The sequence below is a fragment of the Falco peregrinus genome, chromosome Z (genome assembly GCF_023634155.1).
Source record: "Falco peregrinus isolate bFalPer1 chromosome Z, bFalPer1.pri, whole genome shotgun sequence".
Lineage (NCBI taxonomy): Eukaryota > Metazoa > Chordata > Aves > Falconiformes > Falconidae > Falco > Falco peregrinus.
Window position 1 is genome coordinate 56,612,759 of NC_073739.1, and position 26,468 is coordinate 56,639,226.

General features: G+C 43.4%; 1 protein-coding gene across 1 annotated transcript in view; it reads right to left on the bottom strand.

Moving 5' to 3' along the window:
• Nucleotides 1-14,493: 14,493 nt before the first annotated feature.
• The window catches only part of DOCK8 (dedicator of cytokinesis 8), a 93,848-nt gene continuing 81,873 nt past the window's right edge, over nucleotides 14,494-26,468 (bottom strand). The window contains 10 exon segments of the mRNA XM_055790383.1: nucleotides 14,494-16,106; nucleotides 16,109-16,167; nucleotides 16,775-16,942; nucleotides 17,809-17,915; nucleotides 18,965-19,108; nucleotides 19,737-19,973; nucleotides 20,411-20,500; nucleotides 21,033-21,167; nucleotides 21,905-22,036; nucleotides 22,954-23,097. Coding sequence (XP_055646358.1) covers nucleotides 16,054-16,106; nucleotides 16,109-16,167; nucleotides 16,775-16,942; nucleotides 17,809-17,915; nucleotides 18,965-19,108; nucleotides 19,737-19,973; nucleotides 20,411-20,500; nucleotides 21,033-21,167; nucleotides 21,905-22,036; nucleotides 22,954-23,097 — 1,269 coding nt within the window. The 3' untranslated portion in view covers nucleotides 14,494-16,053.

Sequence of the window (26,468 nt, forward strand, 5' to 3'; positions counted from 1 at the left end):
GTAAAGCCTAAACCCAAAAGAAAGCAAGCGTGTACAAATTCAAAACCCACAATACTAGGGACTCCCATATAGGCTGGAGGGCTACAGAAGCTGTCACCAAATTACCAGTAATCTATTTAATAGCAGTATCATGTTTGCCACTAGAGAACTGTCCACCTCAGTTGATGAATTTCCATCTAGTTAGAGGTCTGGCAATAAAAAGGGAAAAAACCCTCACTGTGATGTCAGACAAACGAAACACAAAGAGTTCAGCATAACATCAAATCCCACCAAGCATATGGTCAGCAAAGTCGCAGATACTGAGGCGCACAAGAGAGCCTGTATCCACCTACACTTCTGCAGAAGCTGCTCTCTGGAGCTGCAGTTGTACTGCTGCTGGGGGCTGCTGCCCCCAGCATTGATAGACCCACATTTCCCCACACCCAGCACTGTCTGGGATGCTCATGCTACGTGGTCCCACACAAAAGCCCCCCCACACCTCATACATCAAAGCTGCAACCACCCTTGCTCAGAATGGATGGAGGAAGCACCTGGGCTTCCCTGCCATAGGGCAATACCTTGTCTTCTGTTGAGGAGGCAGTTTTGGGGTAACATTGCATTTTACCTAGTCACTAATACGAGGCAGGTGTTCCAGTCAGAAGAGAGACAAAACTTCAAAGATGCTCTCACGGTCCCACTGTGCCCTGCTGGCACCCGCTCCCTTTGGAAAACTGACTCCAGACCCAGAGACCCTCGCAGCACTCCCAAGGGCCTGAAACCCTATCAAAAACGTCAGGACTTTCTTTGCACACCTTGGGCACTTATTAAATTAGTTTGACCTTTCTAAAGCTCATGTTAACCCGATCAGCCTCCTCTCGCTTATTTTCCTTTATTCACAACATGCAGCCAAACAAACTTTAACCAGATCCAATCACCCTGCCAGAAGGGGTGAAATAAAAGGGTAAGACACATCCAATATTTTTAATTGGCAAATCACCTTTCTTGGCTAGCCAAGATGTAAGGTTGTCAGCTAAGCTACAGATCTGCCAGATGGGCTCTGCTATTATTTAAATGTTTGAGAACTTTAACAAAAAGCACGGTACCCTGACCTTAACATCAGTTGCAAGAAAGTTAAACTTAGCTTGGTCTTCGTGAAACCGAGGGTGAAAGAAGTCACCAGAAAATCACTGTCATTACTGAGGCTTGTAATTATGCCTGAATCACATTTTTTAACCTCAGTTTTTACACATAACCGTGTATCAAGCCATAGGGCCTCACAGCATTCTTTGTTTCAGAAAGAGTAAGACAGTTTTCAAACACTTCAGGATGCCTTTAAGAGCTTTTTGAGATCCATGAAGACCAGCCAAAGTTAAAGCACATTCATAAGCTCAGCATCAAAGTCCAAGACCTCCTCCCTGCCCACCCACCCCCAACAAAAGAGACAAAAAAAGAAAATTATTTACTGTCTAATTTTTAAAGTGCTAGCTCACAAGTCTCAGACTATACCCAAGACAGTCCATTTAAACAAAGCGCTGGTGAACACGAGTCCCGCTCCCCACACGCCGGTACCCGCTCTCCCGCCTCTCCCCCGCACTGATGCTCCCCCCCCCGCCGCGCTGGGAGGCGGCAGCCAGCGCCGCGGCCGGGGGCGCTGCCGGAACGGGCGGGCGCACGGCCGCTGCCCCGCCGAGCCCGCCGGCCAGGCGGGCGCGGTGCAGGGGCTGCGCTGGGACGCACCTCCGCCGCTCCGGAGCGCGGACAGGACGCGGCGATGCGCGGAACAGCCCGTCCGCGCCCCCCTGCGCGAAATCACGCGCCTTCACTCAGCCCGGGGCGCGGTACCGGTACACGCAGCTCCGCGCCGCACGCTCGCACACCGGCCCGCCGGCACCGCCGCCTTCCCTCCAGCGGCACCGCGCCCGCCCCACGCCGGACGGGCCCAGGGCTCCCGGGGCGGGCTGCTCCGCCCGGCGAGAGGGGCAGCGGCAGCGCCGCCCCCGCCCGCTCACCTCCGGGCTCCGCGCCCCGGCGGGAAGGGGGGGGGGGGGGGGGGGGGGCGGGGAGCTGGGCGCGCTCGGCAGCCCCGCGACACTCCAGCCCGCTGGACAGCCCGCACCGCCGGCAGCCCGCAAACTCCTCCCGCAGCCGCTTTGTACCCACCGGCCGCCCGCACTGCGGCTGCGCGCTGCCCAAAATCAACACTGCGCGCTCCCAGCCCCGCGCCGGCACCCGCGGCCCCCCCGCTCCCCCACCCCGGCAGGGCCGTCCCTCCGCCCGCGGCCGTCCCTCCACACCCCCAGCAGCCCGCAAAGCCTCCGCCACCGCAGCCCCCAAAGAAACCCCTCTGCCCCAGACCGTGCGACTGAGCAGCCCCTCCCGCCCCCCGGCAGCGCGACCCCCAGCCACGCGGTCCCTCCGCACCTCAGCGCATCGTCCCCTGATGCAACAGCCGCCCCGGCGCGGGAGGAGGGGGCGGGTTTGGGCCAGTCGGGGAGCGCACGGCGTGGGGTGGGGGCGGCGGCGCGTCTGCCCCGCGCGGCTCCGCAGATGCGCTGGAGTGCGGGGGCCGGCAGCGGCTGCGGGAAGTTTTCTCGCCTCCATGGAAGAGCCTGTCTCAGCGGGTCGCCGGGATGCGGGAGCTCCCTGCCAGGGAGAGCGGGACTACCATCGCGGCTGGCTGACAACACGGCATCCTTGGGAGCACCAGTCCGGGGCTAACCCTGGCGAAGCCTTCCCTGCGCTTGGGCCGCAGGGACTGATTCAAAGTCCGCAAAAGGAGTGTTGGCCTCGGCACGGTTTGGGTCAGATCCGAAAACGGGACAAGGCTGGCGCTGCCGAGTGCCAAGGGACTGGGATTCTGCAGTGGGGGCTGTCATGTGAAATGCCTTTTTCGGTGTCAGAGCCTTGGCAGAATGTGCCCATGCGCTGCCAGCTATTCTGCTGCACGGGGCTGGACGGGGTCCTCAGCCAAGGCTTTCAAAGGAGAGCAAAATGTACATCAGCTCCCCCTGCATTGCTTTGTGAACCTCATCTTAGAAGCAATGTTTTTAAATTTGTGCCTTGGTCTTTACTGGCCACAACAGGCAGTCGCTAAAGCCTTTTCAGCTGTGAAAAGTTACAGTAGTCCCTGTTGCGTGAGCCTTGAGTTTTTTGATTAAACAGTTTGAATATTCAGTATGGATTGCTGCATGATTCTTTCACTCCTCCCACTCTTATCTTGGGTGCTATCCTTATAGCCTAGGGGCTCCCATATCCCCAGGAGCAAATGCTTCAGAGGCTTTGTGGTGATGCCGGGAAGGGTTTCACAGCTCCAAGTAGGACAGTCCCACCCAAAGACAGATAGGGTAAGCAAGTGAGTCCACAGGCGAGGAGTAAGCAAGATGCAGGAGACTCAGCAAAGTCAGGAGTGTGACAAGGCTTGGTCTTCTTTTCCAGATCTGGATGTGGGACCCTGCAAGGGGTCAATTATTGTTATTGTCAGTTACTGCACAGCACGAAAGAATGCAACCGTGGCGCATCTCTCCTTCCTTTTCCTGGTTTTCCCTGTAGCTTGCTGTCAAATGCTGGGACTCCCGACCCTCCCTTCCCATTTCCTTCATTCTTTGTCATTCCTCTGCTTTTCTTCTGCCTTTCTCTGGTTAATTCTCCTGCATATTTCTGTACCTTTGTTTTTGCGGGCATGGTACCTGAAGCTCGTGAATTGACATTAGCAAAGGTTGTCTCAATGAGTATTGATTCCAAAACAGAGCAAGAAGGATATTAAGGAAATCTGAAAATCGCTCTGTTTTTCCCAGTGGACCATACTCAAGTAATGGTAGACAGCAAATTGTAGGGTTTTCTCATTCTATAGAAAGATAACAGGCTCATTGACATTTCGGTCTAAATAATTTCCAGTATTTCTTCTGAAATCTCTGAAGCCATTAAAACATTTTAGAGATCAAATCACATTAAGTATTTTTGCAAGTAAAGCCACTATGACGTTGATATAAACCACCTCTCAAACCACTAAGTTTTTATTTTTTTTAAAAAAAAGCTTTTATACATTTTAATTCAAGAGCACATATTTTTAGAAATATTAGCAGTCCAAATACAGCAACCAGACCCTGCAGCTCTTTAAGACACTAATGGTTATTAGTCTTGACTATGCTAATTTTCCAGCCAGAGGCTGGTTTTTATGGCTGAGTTACCAACCTTAGAAAAAAATAGGTGGCTGATGGAAGAAATACTTGAGACAGGAGCAAGCAACACTTACTCTTATTTATGTTAACAACCAAGAAGAAAGTATACTCAGGCCACCAAACAACTCCATAACACCAGCTCATTCATCCGAATAGTTGGGTCAGGACCATGTTGTACCAGAAACTGTACAAACACAGAATGAAAGCACTCCAGACTATGGCAATGAACAGAGCAAGCAGATAGGGCTCTTTCCACTTCTCCCACTTAATCCTTTCTTTCAGGAGTTGCCAGCTCTTGACAGTTTAAACAAGTCAAATTAAATAAAGAAGTCAATTGTTGTGTTACCTGCATAAGAGCGACAGGAAGAGATTTTCAGTGTGGTCATGCAGTAGACATGGGTCTTTTTTCTTTGATGGTGCAATTAAAACCACCAGGTCTTTGTTCACCCTTCAGCTCCTTGCGGCTTCTCTGGCTCTGCAAAGAGCTTGCAAAGCGCACTAACTGAGAGCCTGGCATTTGCCAAATGGGGCAGAGGGGGAATGTAAGGGAGCAGAAGGTGAGGAGGGCCAGTAAGCGCCCACTACTCTGCTCCATCCACCCTGGCCTCCTGGTCACATGCACATGGGGGAGGGTGGGAGGGGGGACATGGACGCTCCATAGCCTTCTTGTAAAGCACCAAAGACAGAAACTGGCTTCAGTCTAAACCAGGGGTCCTCAAACCATGGCCCGTGGGCCAGATATGGCCCCCAGGGTCCTCAATCCGGCACCCGGTATTTACAGACACCCCCCCGCCCCCCCGCCGGGGGTTGGGGGGGGAAACCAAGCAGCCGCAGATGGCTGCCTGCCACTGCATCCACGCGCCGGCCCCCTGGTTAAAAAGTTTGAGGACCCCTGGTCTAAACTAACCCAGGCAGAGCCTCAAGGAGAGAAGGGATGGGGTGTCAGTGTGCTCCTGTCCCTCCACAGGTAGGAATGGTGAGGTGCAGGGTGCTGCTCCTCAGCTGGGCATGCCCTGCCTGGCTGGGGCAATGCCACTGGCCATGTCACCCTCAGAGAGGAGGCATCTGTGAAGCCCCCACCATCCACCCTCGCTTAGACCAAGCACCAGGGAGAAGCACAGAGCAAGGAACAGGTGATTTTGCAGGGCTTTTGAGGGTCCCTGGGGTGATTTTCATTTGGGACCGGGCTCATGCAGATAGGAAGTCTGGACACACCATCAACATTTAGAAAACAAAACAAAACAAAACAAAAAAACCCAACAGAACAGAAAACCACCTCCCCCCAAAACACAGACCCACCTATTTCTTTCAAAAAGCCAAATGCCACATGTCTGTGAGTGGGTAATCGTAAGCGACATGTCCAGAGTAAGTAAAGGTAATACTTGAAGAGGGAGAACACACTATATTTTTCCATGACCTGGATCTGGTCCAGATAAATATTGTGTATGCTTTGGTAGAGTTTTCTGTGAAATTTTAGGTTGCACACAATACAAACAAAGCCTATGCACACATAGCGCATACGTTAAAAAAAGGACTGAAGATGAATCATACTGCCCGACTTTCAGTGCATTGAGCAGAGCCTTGGGCAGAACAAGTTCCTGTGGATTCTCAGGCCCCATCACTCCAGGTTTTAATACTCATTATGCCTGAGGCTTGTTTTGTGTTGAACATCCTACACAGCTGACTTGGGAGCCATGGGGCTGCTAGACTGTGAGGGTCACATCAACAGCCTTGGAGGCTGGAAGTGCACAGGAATGCAGGTGGTCTGGGACTAAATTTAGAGGCAGGTCCAACCCCACTCTCAGCTGTGGTCCACAATGTGTTTGGAAGTGTGGAAGGGAGAGGGATCAGACATCCCTCTGGTGCTGTAATTGGCAGCAATTCTTTGCTTAGCTGCAGCCATACAGGAGCAGAAGAGGCCATGTATATCTTAGATGAGTTGCCTTAGGTCTTCCTCTAACATAAGCACCTATGGCTCCACAGCAAGCATCTCCTCAGCAGGACAGTGAGTGGAAAAGGCTGAGGTGAACTCACAGTTCCCACAATGCCCCCCTCTCGCCTTTCCCCAGCACCTGCAAAATCCGAGATGCTGCAGTCCCACAAGGCTCACAGCTCCAGGGAAGCCCCTGAAGCCAGAGCACACTTCACCTGATTTGTTGGGATAGTGGAAACAGCCCTGCCCTGTAAACAAAACAATCCTATTAAAACTTTAAAAACAGAATAATTCTGGTTTTGCCTAAACAAAACAAAATGTTGAAACATTCTTTCCACAGGAAATGACAATGCTTTCCTGTGCTTTGTTTTATCCATTCTAGAAATGTCACTTACCTGAAAAAAAGCCCTATTTTTACCAAAAAGAAGCTTTGGCTTGCAGGGAGCGGTGTTCACAGCACCTGCCTAAGCCTGACCAGAGCATTAAGCTCCCTCTGCTTTCCACCCCAGTTCCTCTCTGCCTCTGTCGGGTCAGAGAGGGGCTGAAAGGGGGCTGGTCTGTGCTGCTTCAGGGCCCTGGGGTGCACAAGTGCATGTGAAGGACACTTTGAAGTGTTGATCACTGCCAAGCAGCTGCCTTTGCGAAAGCTGAGTACTAACCTGAAGAATTAAGTAAAACCCAATTTTAAAAGCAATGGACCTTTGCTGCCCTGAACGTTCTGCAAACAACTGTGAAAAGCAGGGGTAGCACATTGCACTGGTGTGAATGGTGCCACAGAGTGGACATGGCAGCTGAGTCAAGATTAATCTTCTCTGCTGGCAAGCCTGTAAAAACCCAGCTTTTTCTGTCTGTGCATCGACTGTTCTGACTTAGAGAAGCAGCGGTTTCAGTAGGTGTAGACATTGTCACTCTTTTCCAGCATAGCATACTACTAGTAAATCACACCGCGCGGCTTGTTTGTGAGCACCGTCTGCAAAGGAGGGATATTGCACAAACACAAAAGGAGGCAGAACAGTTTTTCTGCCCTGGTTCAGGACTCACATCGGTGGCAGCCTGGAAACTACCACATGCTTGCCTGTCAGTCCAAGATGAAATTAAATGATGCAGTGTGCAGCTAAGTTTCCATCATCTGTGTTTTCAGTGCTGGAGGGTATGTTTGCCACACATCGTCTTGGATCTCACCATTAGGTCCATGGATATTTGAGGCACAACAGTGTTCTTGATTTGTGCATGAATGCACAGGAATGCAACTCCAGAAATCATTTACTAAATGAAATGTAGCACTTGCCTTTCCCTTTATCCTTAAAGGAGCAGTGTCAAAATACCGTACTCCCCAAGGTTTGACCAGCTCTAATAAGATAAAGCAAAAGTTGCCATAACTTTGCCTTCTAGATTTTATCTACTTTTTATCACTGAAATATTTTAAAGAATGCCTGATTCGCCAGAGTTTCAAGACCTTTATTTTACTTCTGAGCTGGGTGAAGAGGCCACTGCTGTTTAAGCTGAATCAACAGAGCCATGCAGTTGTAGTTCCAAGGTTAGTCTGTGCAAAAAGCTCTAGTTGGACTTGATATCTGTTATGAGTTGTCTGAGAGATTAAGATAATACTTTCCTTAATGGGTACATGCATACAGTAACTGGGGTTTAGAACTGCATTGGGGAATCATGCTAAACCCTAAAGTTATCATGGAAGGTCTTTTCAGACACCTGTGCTGGGGGAGATAAGTAGGTCCGTGTACCTGCTCATAAGAGGAAGGGCTGGCTTAGACGAGTTCACAAGACACCTGTCTCACATGCCAAAGCAGGCAGAAAACATTTCACAGCACCCCAACAGCAATCTTGACATCCATCATAAAAGGCAAAAGCAGCAACTATAGGATGAAAACAGGAGAGAAAAAAGCTTTGGCAATTTCTTGCTAGACCAAGGAGTTTGTTAAATGAACTCCCAAAGTTAGACTCATTTTGTGCGTGTTCACCCCAGGGAATGGCAGAATCAGCAACTCAATGACTCCAGTATTCATTTCCCCAATGTGTGCCTCCTTTGAGGAGTTGCTCCCTCATTGCGGATTTTGACTCCACAGCAGTTGATAGATAGGACCTGAGGGACACTTTGAAGGACCCCTGCATTTTACATGTGAGACATTTGGAGTTATCTTTTTATCTTTGTACACTGCAAATTCTCAAATTAAAATGTGGTCTGTGCCAGAATTAGGCTAGCAAGGACCACTCATGCACAGAGACATTTATTTACTTTGTGTAAAAGATGATTTGATTTCTGTGATGATGATTTGATTTCATCAAATTCATTAGTCAATTTTCCTCTTAGAATGGGACTCCTCAACCTTCATCCTAATTTCAAATTCACAAGGGGATTTTAACTTAAGCACATGGTACCTTTTCTTCCAAAATGTGATTAGGCTATGGAGGGCTTTGACTGTAAAAGTGCAAGAGAAAAAGCTTTATGTACTTGGTCATTTCGTTGAGAAGGCTGGTTAAGCTATCTTCAGTTTTTCTCCCTGATGTCTGACTTAAATAAAAGCCTATCTGATCTTTATTTTGTGACAACTCTGAAAACTAAATGTCTCACCTTGACCAGTGCTCAAGCTGAAGAAGAGAACAGGTCCTTTGTTCCTGTTTCACAAACATCAGTGTGAAGCTGCTTTGGCAGAGACTGGGGAAAGTTTAGCTGTTCTTGAAATGCATGCCTTGGTGTTTAATCTGTGATTTATAGCGCTGGATGTGGGTGTAGATCCTCTTTCATAACTTCCAGAGATTATTAATCCCAAAGCATCTGATACTGGCTGCTGCAGGGGTAGGAAGCCGGACGAGATGAGTGGCTAGGTCTAATACTGCTGGTTTTATGCTTCAACAAATTCATGACTACCACTGGAAGTCTTCAGCCTTCAAATGTACCTCCTGACAACATAACCCGGCACAGACGGTAAGTACAGATTCTTCCATAAAGTAAGCTGACCTATCACTTTATTTTTGAATGCCAGAGGCTTCATCAGGGATCTGGCAGTTTTTGTATAGGCACAGATATCCTCTCAGTGTTTCAGACCATCTGGGAACACATGAAGAGTTCCCATTTTCAATGCATCGTGTGCAATTGTCCTCTCTGGATGCAGGGAGTGCACTTTGGTATTTTACTGATGAAGAGCACTGCTGAGGATTCAAAAAAAGACATTTAATCCCCAAAGCATTTATTGGGTTTGGGTATTTTCCCACCCTCCTTCCATCAGTGGCACTGAGCAGTCCCCTCAGTGGCGTGTGCTGGTGTGCCCCAGCTGTTCTGCACAGTCCCCTGGTACTCTCCAGCAGCCGTGCCTGCAGAGCTGTGAGCCACATGACACCTTCGTAGCTGCTCCCTCCTACACTGGACCGTCTTACTCAACCCATGTGCAGGTTTGCAGCAGTCAGATACAGGGACCCTGGGCAAGGGGTGCGTTACGGCAGCATTGTGGAGAGCAGACGTGGGAACTGCCTGAAAGTGAAATACAAAAGTTAAACAGAGGATCAAACAAGCTCCAGTTCTGCACCTACAAATACCATGTGTTAAATGCTTTTCCTTACCAGGCTGTGGGAATGATCAGCTGTGAAGGAAGGCTTAGCTGGCCTTTCTAGGAAGATTGCCTGTGTCAGTGAAACACTCTGAGTGCTGGGACAGCAGCTGGTGCTGCAGGGTCAGTGCCCTGGTGATGGTGCCTGGCTTGTGACCAGGATCCCAGTAACTGCAAAGCCACTGGTGGGTGCATTTAGGTGCATCCTCCATCAGTCAGTAATAGAAAAGATTAGCAGTGAACCAAAACCAGCAAAAATAACAGGACATTCTGCCTTTGCCCTCTGTTTCCTCAAACTATACCTGTCTATGACTGTATTTCCCAGCTGAAGAATTTCCATCCACAGCATCCCTTTTGGGCATAGGACAGTGGACATAGGACCAAGAGAGTGGTCGCTCTTGGCACCTGCTACTGCAGAAGATGTGCGGGGCTGTGCCGCTGCTCCCAGCCAGCCCGGATCCCACACTGGAAGTATCAATCCCAACACTTTGCCTCATTCAAAGGAGTGATGGGAAAGCACAGTGTGCTTTTTGTTGCTTTTGCAGTTCCCCAGTTCTTGATGGAAACTTGCAAAATCCAGGGCAGTCAACATCAAAAAAAGTCCAGCCCCAAAATAAAAGAAATCCCTCCAAAACCTAAGAATATTTTAATTGGAAAAAACAGTTTTCTCTGTTTTATTATTGTTATTACATTGACTATTGTGATTATTTTTTGCCTGACAGCTTCCATTAAGGCACAGCAGTCCTCAGTTTGGTGCTGTGTCCCACATGCTAGAAAGTGAGATGCATTCAGCACTGTAACCTGCTCTTAATTCCATTTCCATGGTGCTAATCCCTTTGTTCCCTGCAGTGTGTTAGTTTTTAATCTTTTTATTTCTGATATCTTATTTATTTCTTTATGGATGGATTTCTCTTCACTCTACTGCAGTCTTTGTCCTAGGCTGCAGCAGGCCTTGGGAGCAACTGGGTTCCTCTACAACCTGAGCTGAACAATCCTTTCCACACAGTCACGGAGGACCACTTTTATTCTCTCTAACCTGCCACAGTTTACAAGATTTTTGTTCTTCCTAATTTAGTCAATGGTTGAAGTCTTTTACATATGCCAACCTCTTTGAAATCTTTAAGACCCTGTTGCTTTTATATTATTCTCCCAATGTTAAAAGCTGGCAGCATGAAGTTACAGTGAAAATGCCATCCTTACAGGCTGATGAGAAATCACCAGCTCTGAGACAAACACTTGATTGATAATTTAATTTTTGTAAAGCTGTTCTTGCTGGCAGCCCCTCCCCTCCCCTCCCTTCCCCTCCCCTCCCCTCCCCTCCCCTCCCCTCCTCCCTTGCCTTCCCCTTCCCCCAGGGAAAAATGCTACCCCAAGGGTTTAGGTTTGAGCCCAGGATTTTGTGCCTCAACTCCAGAAGGAACACACTCCTTTGGGAACACTTCCAACCTCTCTTTGATACCTGAGAAGGGATTGTTCATTTCTCTTAAAGCTGAACTGCAGACAAAGGGAAGGATATGGTCCTGTGCCTACTTCCTTTCTTCACTGCTTATTAAGTCCAGAAATACTTGTTTGCTTGAGGATTTAAAATAGTTTTCTGGCACTTTCAAGGTCTGGATGTATCAGTAAAGCTAAGCTTGCTTTTTCTGTTTTTTTCACGGAGCTCTCTTTGGGGAACAGAAATTTGTGCAGATGTTCACATTTCAGAAAGTTGGAAATGTGCACTAGGAAATCTTTTATTCCAGTTGTTCTACAGGTATTTGCTAAATAGCATAAGATGTAGTCCTCCTGGCATCCAGCTGAAATACCTTGTCTCTTTGGTTATTAGTGTTTAACCTCCTTTGTAATTTGGATTTCACTAGTCCTAGTAGTTGTCCAATACATGTTTAGAAATGTTCCATGAATAAAAGTAGATAGGGAAAAACCTTATTCCTGTAAAAATAGATAGTTCTAAAAGAAGGATTAGATCCACAGATAGACAGAACTATAAAATCAGCTTTATAGCATAGGGGAAAAAGTGAGCAATGATTTAGAGCATTTACATTTGCACTAAGGTGTCTTTTAAATTCATTAAAGGAAATGCTTTTCTAAAAAAAGGGTAGAATTCAACTTTGTATTTTTTTCCCTAAAGGGAAAAAATTGTTTTGAAGGGTGCGAAGTAGCAGATTGCTTAGTACAAACAGCAGAACAAAATGGTACATCTTTCAAGGCTTTCTAAACTAATCCTAGAAAAACAGCTATTAAGGGTCTTTGGTTTTTGGGGTTTTTTTGGTCAGCTAAACATTTAGTTTTACATTTTCAGGGTTTTTTACTAAGCAATATTGAGTGACTACATTGTTAGCAAAGAACTTCATCAAGGTTAGTTTTTTAATTCTTGAACACTTGGTAAACAGTCAGTTTTCGAATAAAAATGCTTCATTTAAACCAATCCTTCACTAAGAACATATGGAGTCACAGAAATGTATTCAATTCACTGTGTCAAGCACTCAGCCAATGCCAGATTTTACTGGCTCTAACTGAGCTCTACTTGCCTTTATTCATGTAATCAAAAAGGATTTTTTCCACAGGGGCCCCTTCTTTCAGTGCACTGATTAGACTGGAGCATTACCCAACCTGAGATGACTTACCAAGACCTGTTGATTAATCACTCAGTTTAACTGGCTTAAAAGGTGCTTAAAGCATAGTCAGCTGAGCTACTCCCCAAATTACTCCACTCCCAAATTTAGCACTAATAGCAACACCCTATGAACAGCCTTTGTATATGTTCCTGTCTACAGAAGGCAGCAGCACTGTAGTGCAGTAAAACACTGTTATCGTGTGCTTAATTTTCATAATAAGCATTGCTTTGAGAGATGATAACAGCTTAAAGAGTCCTAGCTGGCTCTGTGTCAGGCTGTCTGCTAAGCTTTAATTCCTGTTTCTGAAATATCTGAGATGATGATACTTCAAACAGACAAAAAGGAAAAACAAAAAAAGGAGTTAAAATGTTAACTTTCATTTTCCCAAGTCTTCAGATTGGTAGGAAACCTAACAAGGAAGTACTCAGCTTCCAGAAATAGGTCATGTAACCCAGATCTTCCAGTTGTGACAGCACTGCAGTTCTCTTTACCTGGCCTGAGTGTGGCTACAACTACTCATGGTTGTGCCTGTTCAGTCCATCACCCGCTGAAGCCTTGAATGTACGATTTTTTTCATGCAGTATGAAAGGCATGCTCGCTTTATGGCTGCTGTTCTGCAACCTGGGAAATCTAGCATTAGACTTGCCCACGCAGGATCAGTAGTGCTAACTAAAAGCACCCACTTTGACTGTTCAAATGCATTCAAAACATGCTGACAGGTTAATTTATACTTCTGGGCACTACTGTTGGTCCTTATACATGTCCTTATACATGCATGTTGGCTGAATGCTGGCAGATGTGCAAGTGTGTGCTCACACCTGATTTGGATCAGTTGCGCTCTGCCGGGCGATGGGGCTGTGTGCAGACTTGATGCTGCTGCTCACAGCCTGCCGCTGCACAGTGCAGTGGGACGGGGTACTGCTGGGGTGGCAACAAGAGACACTCGTGCTGTACTAAAGGATTCCATCCCCAAAATCAGCACATGCTCGCTGACGGTAAATGCAACAAGTGAGCTATGGTGAACTCCCAGCCAAGACACCCACCAGAATCTCTAGACCAGGGTGGGGTAGTTCTGTGCCTCATGTAGTTCTGTGCCTCACTTGCTGGTTCACCTGTGACAGCCTTAGTAGTTTAATCCTGGACCTAACTAGTGCAGACACACACAACTCTTTCTAGTCTTGCATCACCTAGGTGGCATGTCATTCAAGAATCAGGCATGTTTCTGCTCTACGCCTATACACCAGAGGAAAAAAGGAGGTCACTACTGTCGCTGAGCTTCCCATTGCCATTTTTCATGGAAACTGAATGAAAAAAGAAGTTAGGAAGGAAGTTGTTGCCCGTTACCCCTGCAACAGACACAATTTATCCTAGAGACAGATCAACACCTCCTCTGCCTAAATCTTTGTATTTTCTGCTGAATTATGCTTCTACAGGGAAAGCTTGTTCCTATTGACATTTTCTTTCCAGATGGATTCTATTGAGGTATAAGATGTAACACAAAGGTACTTCTGAACAAGCTGTGTCAAACAGTCACTTTATTGCAAAATGAGTATCATAAGGTAGAATATTTATTTTGCATAGTTCAACTCTTGAAAGAAATGTACAAAATGTTTCATTTGTAAAAGGGACAACATGAGCTACAAACTGAGGGCAAGACTGGCCAGCTGGCTGAGGGGTGCTCAGCTTGTAAAGTGTGAGTGAAAGGTCCTTCAGCATTCATATCATCCTAAATATTTTCTCAGTTCAGGGATCATGCAACATGAAACACTTAATTACTTTTACCTAGCATATTGTACACCTGTAGGTTGGGTTGGTTTTTTTGTTGTTGTTTTGTTTGTTTGTTTTTTGTTTGTTTATCTGAGGTTTCTATTATTTAGGCTGTAAAGGATAAGCATCTTGTAAACAATGAAGTTGGATTATGGGGCTGATAGACCACAGTATTCTGACCTTCCCAACAAGTTGTTAAAAATAGGGGTGAGGTTCTGATGGGCAGAGATCTTACAGCTTCAAGGCTTTGGGAAATCGATCGCCTTTTCAACTTAGAACTGTTTCAAAGCAGCTTGAAAACAGAGAAGCCACTCCATGGAGGCATCTTTTGCTTTGAGCTGTTTATAGGATTTGCTAAGTACTTTGGATGCATTCACTTCAAAATCACAGAGTACATATTCCTGATCATTGCATTTAACAATACTATGAGTGAGGAGGGAAATGCTTTCTTACACTTCAAGTGTGGTTTATGTGTAGGGTTTATTTCACCTCTTTCCACAACCCATCTTGTTTGCTCATCTCTGTGAATCTTCTACACAGCACATTCAAAATTTGACTCTATCAGATATCAACAAAGTGCTGGGAAAATTCCTATTATCAAATGGCAAGGCTGCAGATGACTATACAAATTCAAAATGTTTTCACTAAAAGCAGCAGCCTCAACCTCTCTTACAGTCTGGAGTAAAGAGGCTTTGCATTTAGAAACACATGACATCAACTCTGAGAAAGTTCAGTGTAATTTTCTAAAATGAAATACGAAAGAAAAACTTAATTCCACCAGTTATTTAATTTTAACTTTAAATTCTGTGTTTGGGCAAATGGGATTGGCTACTTTAATCAGCATTAAACTATAACTTCCAAAAGCCTGAAAGATGGAGGGAAGGAAGTAATACCGAGGGATGCTTTCATGGATCTTTGTTGCAAAATACAAATGTTAAGTGGTAAGCATGGTCACAATACAAATTCTGGCCCTGCCATTGCTTCACTAAATGAGTTCCAAAGTTCTAATCTCTCTCTATATGTATCTCGACATCCTAATCTCCAAAATTGTAATAGCGTTTCCTTACTTCAGAGAAGTGCTGTAAAGATACTTCAGTAAAATGTTTGCTTAGGGCTCAGAAAATACTAAGCATTAAGTATTATGAATTATGTGCTAATTTATCTTCAGCTGCAGTAAAGCCTAAGTGAAGTGCCTTTTTGGAAATCCTCACTGTGCACGTATGTAGTTAATTTTGGATAAGGTTATCTACATAAAAGCATTGTATAGTAAAAGAACCACTCATAGCTTAGCATCTTCTTTTTAAACTATTACTTGCTAGCTCTGCTAAACATGACACTGATTATTAAAAAATCCAACTGCACATCAAGTAGTAGTCCCTATACTTAGAAAAAAAATTAGAAGATCTATAAGAATTATTTATTGCTACTTCTTGCTTTCCAAGCTTTGGTTGAGAAAACTTGTGCAGAACTCTCCCTGCAGTTAAGGACCATGATACAAACTGGTGACAGAAACTGATAGAGGCAATTACTCTTTCCTACAGCTCCAGCTTAAGAAACATTGAACAGGGACCATGTCCCTCCTTATTAAGACAGCATTTAAGCATGTGATTAACTTGCAGAGTGTGCTCCATTGCCAAAAGCACATGGATAAATGCTGTCTTGGGAAAGGACCACATATATAGACATAATTTGCCAATGTGCCTTAGACACATTATCTGGGTTCACATAACACCTCAACCAAACCACAGAGTTCTGTGTCTGTTAGCTAGTGTGACTGATCTCATGCCACTGACCATTCTAATGGTCCACCTCTCCACGTTATGTGGTTATTTTGCGATATATGCAAAAGTATCTAAACAGCACCCTCTTCCTTCCCAAGCCCTCATGAAATGTGGTTGATTAGAAGTCATCCTCCAGTTTTCATTCAGTGATCCTGTGTAAATGCTTTTCCGCATGCTGTCCAAAAAGCTCACATGTTGTCTTGTGGGAGATTTATGATTTCATAGGTGTTGAATATCCCATCATTTCTGGCTTGCAGCATGAAGCTCTTCCTTGGCCAAAGCAGCTAGTCCTAGGTGCTTTGTGAAGAAGTCTGGGCATCATATTTCCTAAAACTGTGGTTACGAAAAGATTCCCTGTAATGAAATGAATCCATAAATAAAGTTGGCAAATGAAAAAGAATCCAAGAAATACTTGCCTTTTGAAAAGGAGCAGCTGAAAAATCATGAATTGAAACATATTACGTGTTGGCAAGTCAGAGGCATATTCCTTTTTCTGCTCCCACCCCACACTGGACACAGTGGTTTTGTGAAGAAGCATATATTCATAAGTAAAGAACATAAGTTAAGACTTTTCTGTCTCAGTCATGGGAGTAAATCAGATTATGTTATCTGAGAGTGAAAGGAACACTCTTACTTCATACTGGCTAACAACACACGGTGCCGTGTATTCAAAACAAACACATACCTGTTATACCTCCTTTCTGGCTTCAAATGTTGAAGAGATGGAAAGTTGTTTCTCATATCTTTTCATTTATGACATAAATTCCCTACCCCAGGAATGACCAGCTTGAGAAACACAGTTAATGCTACATTCAGCTCCAGGGGAAGACAACAGACTTCTTTAATCAAGCATGAAGTTGGCAGTGTATATTTATGGCCTGGTTTTAGCTGCCATTAAAACTGCCTTTCTTCCTTGCATTTTTTTGCATAGCTACAACAGATAACCCCACCCTACTTGTACCTTGTGCTATGGACTTTCACTACAGGTTTGTACAGCTCTGGGATCTTCCTCTCAATCATGGGCCTAAGGTTCTCTTTCAGCTTTGCGTAGTTCTTTCTGAGCTCTGTCTGATATTCCCTCTGGTCAGCAGTAATAAGGCGCTTGTTCTTCTCTACTGCTTCACCACACCTAGGCAAAAGGAGAGAACAAAAAGCATAACATGTATCCCCTACTTCTGTTAAACTCATTAACTTTGTGTTAGGTGATCTGAATGGCCAAGGATCCAGCTCCTCTGGGCTAGGTGTTCCTCCGATAATCTGTCAAGCCCCAATTGATAATGAACTAACAGGAAACCTCTGTCTTTTCCAAGTACACAAATAGAGGTGATAATTTTCAGACATTAGAAATGCATGAGGGAGCCAATAAAAAACAAATCTAATGACTGCAGAATACCGAGCTACCTGCCTACTTACTATAAACAGATACAGTGACAATAGCAGAGCAGAGGCTGTGTCTTCTGTGTAAGGCTCACTTTTATTTAACTCAAACTTACCCTTCAGCAATTATGCTTTGTTTGGATTAAGGAGATTAATATCTTGCTATGTGAATATGCTTGTTAAGATTTTACAAGCATATCTCAAGCAAAGGCCATATGTGTCTACCGCCACCAATGTGTCTGCTTGACGGATAGGGTCAAACATTTTCTTATGAACAGCTTACTACATATAAACGTCATTTTATCAAAAATAAAATCAAGGCAACAGTCTGAAATGCTTGATTTCTGTAAACTATCAAGAGAAAAAACCAAAAATAATAATTTCTATATAATTAGTTTGAAGTGTTAAACTATGCTCCCACTTGGGATGCAAAGCCTACCAAAGCATTGACCATGAAGCAGAGATAACAAGTCTGGACCAAGCATCTAAAGCATGAGATGCTAGGATTCATGATGCTAACTTGCATAATTAAATACATAGTCACATTATCGTGCATTATCGCGATTGTTTGCTTTATTGATACAATTCAGCATTCGATTTTTTTTTTTTTTTACTGACCTCATTATAAACTCTTTGAAGCACAACCTCAGCTTATTGTGATGTCGATAAAGTTTGGGGTCTGCTGGAATTTCAGCCAGGAACACTTGTGCTACCTCTAGCGGTCCCTTATAGAAATAACACAGAAATATGTCAAAACCACCTGCTTAGACTGAAAACAGACCACACGTCTGGTAAAGCTGTTTGTTATTTCATGACTGGAATTATAAAAGAAAACTTACGCACAGTCACCATAACAGTATGGGGTTTTGCCCCTATCCCCGCCTCACCCCCCACCCCCCTTCCCCCACCCTGGTTTTTCCTTTGGCAAGCAGAGTTTTGCCCACCATATTTTGTCCTCTCCTGTTTTTATTTCTCCTCCAGCCTCACAAAAAAGGGAACAGACATGTTCTACTAAGCCGAGAGGAGCTGGGATAGTTCTACTGCCAAACTAGCTTACATGAGAGAAACACAGCTGCTATGTGTGGCATTACAGGACCCCAAGGGAGTTAAATAAGACCAGCACTGAAAAGGACCACTCTTTCCAAAGCTTACAACATGTTACTTTAGACTAGAGGCTTTGCCTGATGAAGAACCTGGAGAAACTGAGAGTATTGAGGCTTTCATCAAAGAAACCACACTCTGTGAAATTGTGGGTAATGCCAAGTTTTCTCCCAGTTACGTCTTCATTCTTAGTTGTAAAAATTTTTTGAATTGCCTTTTTTGTTACCAGGCATATTTATATTTTAATTATTGCACCCCTGCTTTCTTTTGGGGCATTCAGGTGTTGACTTCATGTATTTTCCATGAAATTGTGAGTTTGTGGTGGTCCCACAGAATAATTGTTATTTTTATTCCCATTTCCCAAGGGTACACCTGGAGTGAACAAAATGGGTGAGGTGGCTAGCGTGCTAGAAATGCAAAATCCTTGGATTTCACCAGGATTCTGAGTTTCTGTACCTACAACCAAAACAGCTCTTCCACAAGCCATTTTAATGAAAGCATACCTAATGAACACTACACAATGATTGAATATCAAGGGCTGAAGTTTAAGTTCACGTTGTGACTGATTGTGTCTGGCTAGATGTACTTCCAGTGCAAGAGATGAGAGTGAAAAAGAAAGCACAATGAGGAAGGTATGCACAAACTCTTCATATGGTTTATTTGGATCCCTTACCTGATTTACAGTAGCTCCAACTGAGCCCTGCAAAACCATCTGGAGCATTTTGGCATCTGGTGGTTCTTGGTTGGTGGCTGCAGTTAGTTCCTGTGTTTTTTTCCGCATATCTTCAATAGCAACTTCAATTGGGGTTAAAATGAACTAATACAAATGGAAGAAAAGATGCTTCATTACCTGAATCATGCATGCAGTTGACCTGTTCTAAATCTGGCAATACCACTATCATTCTCCCATGCCAAAACCAGTACTTGTGAAACCCAGAAGACTGTTAATCTAAATGTCGTCTTAGTAGCTGGTGCAACTGATCCAAAGCTCTCTGACATCACTCCCAAGAATAGGATGTGGATCTGATTCCCTGTTTGTAAAAATTCATTATTATTCTAAGTTACTGTCTTTATGTCTGAAATGGTTTTGCACTTTCTACTTTTACAAAGCTTCCCTGTCTCTAAACCAGCTCTGAGCCCAGTTTAGTTATTTGACTGTACTTTACCAGCTAAAAGTACAGCCCTAAACAGAGCTTCACACATCCTCCTACGGCATTACAACTAAGAGGTCAAAAGAAGAATATACACTTGCTCTCCACTTTTCTCCATAGCAAATACCCATCTTGCATTTGTCTACACATTCCATCCGATTCCTATTTATGAGAGTAACATGTCTCAGAAATTCAGCCTTCTTTTTTCTGCCAAGGATAGAATTTGAAAATCTTCCCACCCACAGACTCCTTTCATCCCCTGAGAAATTAGATCTGTCCTCAAAACTCAATTACCTCTTCTTTTTGGATGACATTAATTCTAGTTTTGATGTAGGGGAAAGCATGCATTGTGGTTAGGATGGTGTTCCTTTTGTATTGCTCACTAAGTTCTCCTCTGGGGCGCCCATCCATCGTGAAAGGCGTAGTGTACATGAACCGACAGAGGTTGAAGTTCTTCTCAAAATAGGTTACCCTGTCTTTCATCTCATACTCATCAAAATATGGCTCCACAAAAGTAATTTGTATGTATGCCTGAGAAAGGAGGTAAGAACCATTACAGTACTTTACAATGCGAGAAGTGTAAAAGGAATAGCACATGTAAAATATCTCATAGTTCACGCTGGCTAAGCATGGGAGAGCACAGAGCTGCACACTTCAGGGTTCCTTCTCTTCTCCAGAGCTGACAAAACTTACCTCTGGGAAGGGCCCAGCTTGACTCTGAGTATCAGAGCCAGAGCAGAGACTCGAGGTCAGAACTCCTAATTTCCACACTCTGTGACAAACTACCAAACTAAGCCTTTCAAAGAGGGTTTAAGAACATCCCTGGGCCCAGAGATACAGCCCAGATTCTATTTTTTTTAAAATTTTTTTGTGTCTTAATGTTTGAGCACAGAAGTTTCAAAGGGATCTCCTTCTCTTCCCTTCTCTTCTGTGACAAAGCACTCAACGCTCTCAAGTACTTTCCCTACCTTACTGGGATCCAGCTTTCTTTTGTCAACAGGAGCAGAGTCCTTAATCACTTCCACAGCATCCTCCCCAAAACACTGGCCATAAAATCCCTGGAAAGGAAACAGAGTTATCCCAGAGTGGTTTTAGTCCTTATTACAATGTTAATGAGCTGTATGCCTGTAGGAGAAAGGAGTAACCATGACAATTTCTGGGGTTTGTACAGTCGGTATACTGCTTCATGAACCACAGCTGACCAGGGTAAGGCACCTTCCAACAAAGATCAGTGTGAGTTGCTCACAAAAAAGCAGAACTCAAGGTAAAGTGATCAGAAGGGAACGCTCCAGTTCCATGATAAAGCTGAAAAGATACCAAAGCAAATATCTGGCATGCTCAGACCGAGTAATTCAATATATTACAGGCCTGCCCATAAAAGACATGGCCTCAAGAGAATGGATCACTTTCATCATTATGCTGTAAAAAGGGCTATAATGGAAAGGATACACACAAAGGAAATAATCTACGGCACAAATAATTTTGTTACTGATTTTTATATAGCAATAATACTGTTAGAACTGTGTAGGTTCATTAGAAAGTATAATGTAACATTGGAGATCATGCTAACACAATGTTTTTTTTCTTTACCTCTAACCTGTGAGAAATCTCAGGAAGTTTGGTAATTGCAGGCTCCTTATAAACAAATTCCTGCTCATCCAAGTCCCCAAATTTGGATCCATAGAAACCAACACGGAAGTAAGTTCCAAACATTCGCTTTTGACCCTAATTGATAAAAACAAAGAGGAAATTTAAAATAATTTTTTATGTCAGTGCTGTGGTATTTGGATACCTTCTTTTCTGAACTCATGTATAAGAAAAGTCACTGATCCTACATTTTCCCTATTTCAGAGCCAGTTCTATATCATCAGTGCTGTTGGATTAGAAGCATGTATTCATGAAAGAAGGCATACAAATTAAGGGGACATTTAAATGAAATCTAACTTAAAATTAACCTAATTATGAAGTAGCTTTTGCAAAACAAAATGACTTACTATTTTTTAACTCCATTGGATACATGTTAACAAAATGAAAATTTAGTTATGAAAATTGGTAAGAATTTGAAAGCATCTAGGCTCAACAGTAAGATTCTTCTGGAGAAAGAGAAGGAAAGGGCAGGATAAGTGCTGAGAATTTAGCCAGGTTTTTGTATTTCTTCTGTTTTATAATTGAAAACACTAGTTAATTGACAATAAAGTTATTTTTCTTAAATAGATGTGGCCAGAGTTCGACCTGTTCAGCTGTTTTTCTGTAACTCTAAACCAGTTTTGTAGTCATCTCTGCTTTTTGCTACAGAGAGGATAGAGCCTCTTTTCACTGTGGACTACCCTTTGCAGGTAGGTCAAAGCAGATGGAAACTTTTATTAGAAAAAGGAAATGGCTCTATTTTGCATGAACAGTTTTATTATCACCAGTCTTAAACAAACAGTGCAACCCAGTAATGCATCTTGTCTCACAAGTACCTTATTAATAATGCTGTCAAAGGCCTTTTGTAGCTTGCAGTGTGTCAAAGTAAGCTTCCTGAAGTCTCGATGGGCTTCCAATATGGGGATGACAATTTTGTACACCTCATTCACAGTTTCATACAATCCTCCCTTGGGGAAAAAAGAAAAAAAAAATAAAGAAGAAATTAAATGAATCCTGTCACACTCTGAAAAGAAACTCAATCTCCATTCATGGCCTGGATGAAAAGGGGCTTTATGGGACTCATCTTTTAATAGTAGACAGGTACTTCTGAGCTGCAGACAACAAACTGGATCTAATTTGGATCTTGGATCTGTTGAGCTCTTAAGCCCAAATTCCAGTGCATAGGAATACACTGTTTTTTAACTCCATTGTTAAACAATAACAAAAACAAATATGCAAGTTTTTACTTAGGGGCTAGAAGAGTTAGAAATTCAGGTGAGCAGAAGGAAATGGATTTGTTTAGCATGTGTGGTTCGGGGCAAACAGAGCTGTATCTGGACAAAAGGAACCCAAGCTATATCTTCAGAGATGCTAGATCATATATCCTCTTTAGCTCTACAGCAATATGACGAGCTACTTGAGTATTGACATCATGACTTTTTACATGGTAAGTGCAGACAGATGGGTGGTGGTATAGATGAGGCTGATGGTTGTATGCTGTGTGAAGGCACAGGAGTAACTCTTACATGCTTTCTAAAATCTATAGTTAAAACAAGATCTTCTTCTTAAATGTACTATCTCATGAAAATACCAAACAAAATCTTGATTTGTGCCTGGAACAATCACTTTCTGTTGATGCTGTAGTTAGCACAGTAGAGGTGGATATACGGCTGAGCTAGGCTACCTGAAAAGCCTACCTTAGGCAACCTGGCTGCGGCAGGGCTGGGTCAGCCATTAAATGTGTCTCTGCCTCTCGTTTGCAGTGGGGCAAGTCTGTGAAGCCTGGTCTAGCTGTAAGACTATTTCCTCATGCGCAGGAAAATAAGCTATGGAACTGGCCCTGAGAGCCCAATTCCATCTTCTGGTGATTTTGGTCCTCACTCACCGTGCTGAAGAGCTCTGCTGCTTGTTCCAGCAGCCCTACCAGGCCACTTTCTGAGAAATACCTCCCAGAACATATACCATCTTCATCTGGAGACAAAACATCATCTGAAACAGCAGATTCCTCCAGCACATTGGATGAAATGTTCTAAAATACATCAGAACAGAGATATCAGAAACCCAGATCAATAGTCTATCATAAAGATTGAAGCAGAAACAGTTTCAACATAGTTACATGACAGTAAGAAGAACGAGATTATACAAGTGAAGCCAGGGGATACACTGGGCTAAATACCATTTAGAATGGAATTCCATTAAATTCCATTGAGAAATGGATATAACATCATAAATCCATTGAGAATTAAATTCTATTGAGAAGCAAACACAACATCATAAATCTCTGCAGATGGCAAATCAGGAGTTTCACTACAAGAACCGTAAACTTTCTTTCTTGCATCAGGTTTAAGACACAGACTCCTGTAGGTTGCAAAATGTCCCCTCTCTGGTGCTGGATCTTGATGGGAGCTGCCATGAGCTCAATCTCCACCCTGCAGGGGTCACAACCAATGTGCCCATCCTGCTGCTGGCACCTGGGTGTGAGAAATTCCAAGCTGCACCCTGGACCTCCTGCCACCTGCTTGAACAAGTTGAACTTTCAAGTTGTTGATTTGACTTTTGCAAGCAGAGGAGGAGGACATAGACCATATTGCTGTAAAACCTGCAATAACTGAATGCTGCTTCTCAATTCAGCCTCTGTCATATTACACCTTGATCCTGCAGAATTTACTCAGCTACTTGTAAAGTTACTTATCTTATTATGCGTTTAAATAAAACTAGCTAAAGTACACAGTGTCAGTCACTCTTCGAGATTCTAGACCATGAAATAACATGACTATAGTTCTTCAGGATCCCTTTGAATAAATGACACTGGAGAGAGTCAACACGAAAAATTTTATAATATACAGAAATACATGTAAATGAACATTAAAATATGTGTTCATACAGTATGGAACTAGCATATGTAACTTTCAACAGCATTCAATTTGCTAGTAATTAAAAGGAATTAAATTAGTGTCATACTGTCTCACTTCAGCAGAAACTGGCAATGACAATCTGTCTGCATGCAGGATAGATGCCAGCTGGCTAGCTAGTCAAGTCCTTAAAGACATCTTTATAAAACGGCAGAGACACTGAGGGCTATTACTATTGATCAGATTTCAGATAAAGAATTGGCATCACTCATCACTAGCAACATGGGACTTTCCCCCTTGGGTTTTGTGGATTTATTTATTCCTCCATGGGTGAAATTTACTCCAACCATGCTGCCCTCAGAGTGCCTAATCTGCACATCACGTCAGCTCCACTGGAAGGGTGAGCACAAAGCTCAGGACAGCATTTGCCAAGCTGAGAATATGTTTGAATTTCATCCAGAGGGAAAATTGCAGCATGTTTTAGCACACCCATACCACTTGTTACCTACCAGTCTCATTGAAGATAGTGACTTCAACCAGATCTAACCTCCCTGGCACACACCTAGGGCAACTCATTCAACCCCTACTGCAGCTCAATGTCTGGTTTTCCCTTTCTGTAATAGTAGCCATGAAGGACTATTTTCATGGAATGGCATGTAGCCTTTGGTGGCTTTTTTTGTTTTGGTAGCAAAAGGGAAAGAGTCCAGAGGAGTGAAAATGTCCAGAGAGTGATTTATTTATGAAAGTAACCAAGAAAGTCACAGACACCAATTATCTTTTCTTTGCCTTTAAACCCGTAATAATTAATGTCAGGCATCTATTACCATGTTTTACAGTCCATACACTCTTGTAGGAGAGAGCCTTCATGACATACTGGTGCTTGCAGGACCTTTTGCAAAGTGGACATGCCTCACCCACCTTTTGCCTTGATGTACCTTTATATTGAAGAATATTATATGTCCCTTGTATAATAAAGACAATTCATAAATTACCATGTATATCATCCACTATTATTTTGGACCTCACAGGGATGGTTTTCTCTAAGGAAAAGAAACACTTGCGTAAACTCAAGGGGCTCTACTATGATCCCCAGCTTTTATCCCTGTGTTAGATAAGGCTAGGGTAGCCTGCAAGCTAGATCCCCAAAACCACACAGTTGAATTAGCCTACCGCTGAGCCTGGGCTATTTAGCCCTGTGCCTTAGCAGGTAGACACACACACTAAGTCCTTGTCTGTGGTAATATGAAGTGGCTTTAAAGTCAGTCCATACACAATTCATACTCTAAGTCCACCTTATCACTTGCAAAGGAGATTTAGTCTAAACACAAATGAAGCTCAAAGGGAATTTCACCAAAAGTGATCCTGTTCTGATTTTGAGGGATAGTTTTGATTGCACAGAGGGAAGCATGTACCGTTTTGTGTGGCACAGTATAAGGAAAAGTGTTACTCTACTAACAATCAGTTTTCTGGACACTAACAGAGTCACTGCAGAAGACCCATGATTTAATACTTTGCTGCCCCATTTTACTCATCTGTAAAAAGGAGATAGCACTTCTGCTCATCCAGAAGAATCTTTTTTTATACACATTATTATCACCCTCAATTCCACAACTAAATATATATCACCAATATTAGTTAAATTAATATCTGAGCTAAATGAAGAAACGGATACAGAAAGAATCAGTGAGTGAGATCTGGAAATCCAGGTAAAGCCAATATAGTTTGAGTAGTATTTCTCTCTTAGCAAGGTCATCGAAACAAGATCTTCATAGGTGCTGCAGAATACAAACCTGTTTGTAAAGAATGGGAGCTGTTCTCTTGAAAGGCTTTGTAAAAATGCAAGTGTTATTATAGTTAATTATCATTATTAAGCAAAATGAAATCCAAAATTATACTGTCAGGTAAAAAGTTGTGTAATTTGGCTTCTGGTCATGAAGGCATTTTATTACCTCTCTCCTATGGAGCAACTGTTCCTTGGGCAAACACGTATCTACAAAAGCATTTTGATGAGAGAGATTGACTTGTTACCTTTAAACTTCCAAGTTTTTGTTTGTCTAGTGCCTTGTAGAATAGACTTCAGTTCTCTAAAATAACTGGAAACATATCTATTCATGGCAATCTGCATAATCTCGGAGCAATGGAAGGAGGAATCACATTAGGGTCAAGTGTGTGAGATTACAAGCATTCAAGGCAGCCTGGGAGCAGGATGACTTTTGCAAGGGAATGCAGATTTCACCTATATCTAAATGATTATAGTATGTAATGAGTAGGGAGAAAAGAAGAAAATAGAAGTAATGGATGGAAACTAGATGTTAGAAAGTATACAAAACTGGTAAGGGATGCAAAATGGGAGAAGTATAAATCTATGGCCAGAAGTTTAGCCAGTAAAGAGATTATATACAGCTATACACAGTAAAGGAATTTAAGAATAATACTAGTCAATCACCTGATTGCTAGGGTGAAATTGCAACACTATCACCCAACATACTGAATTCAGTGCAAAATGACAAGTAGATCAATCATGTTCACATTTATTATTCTGAAGGAA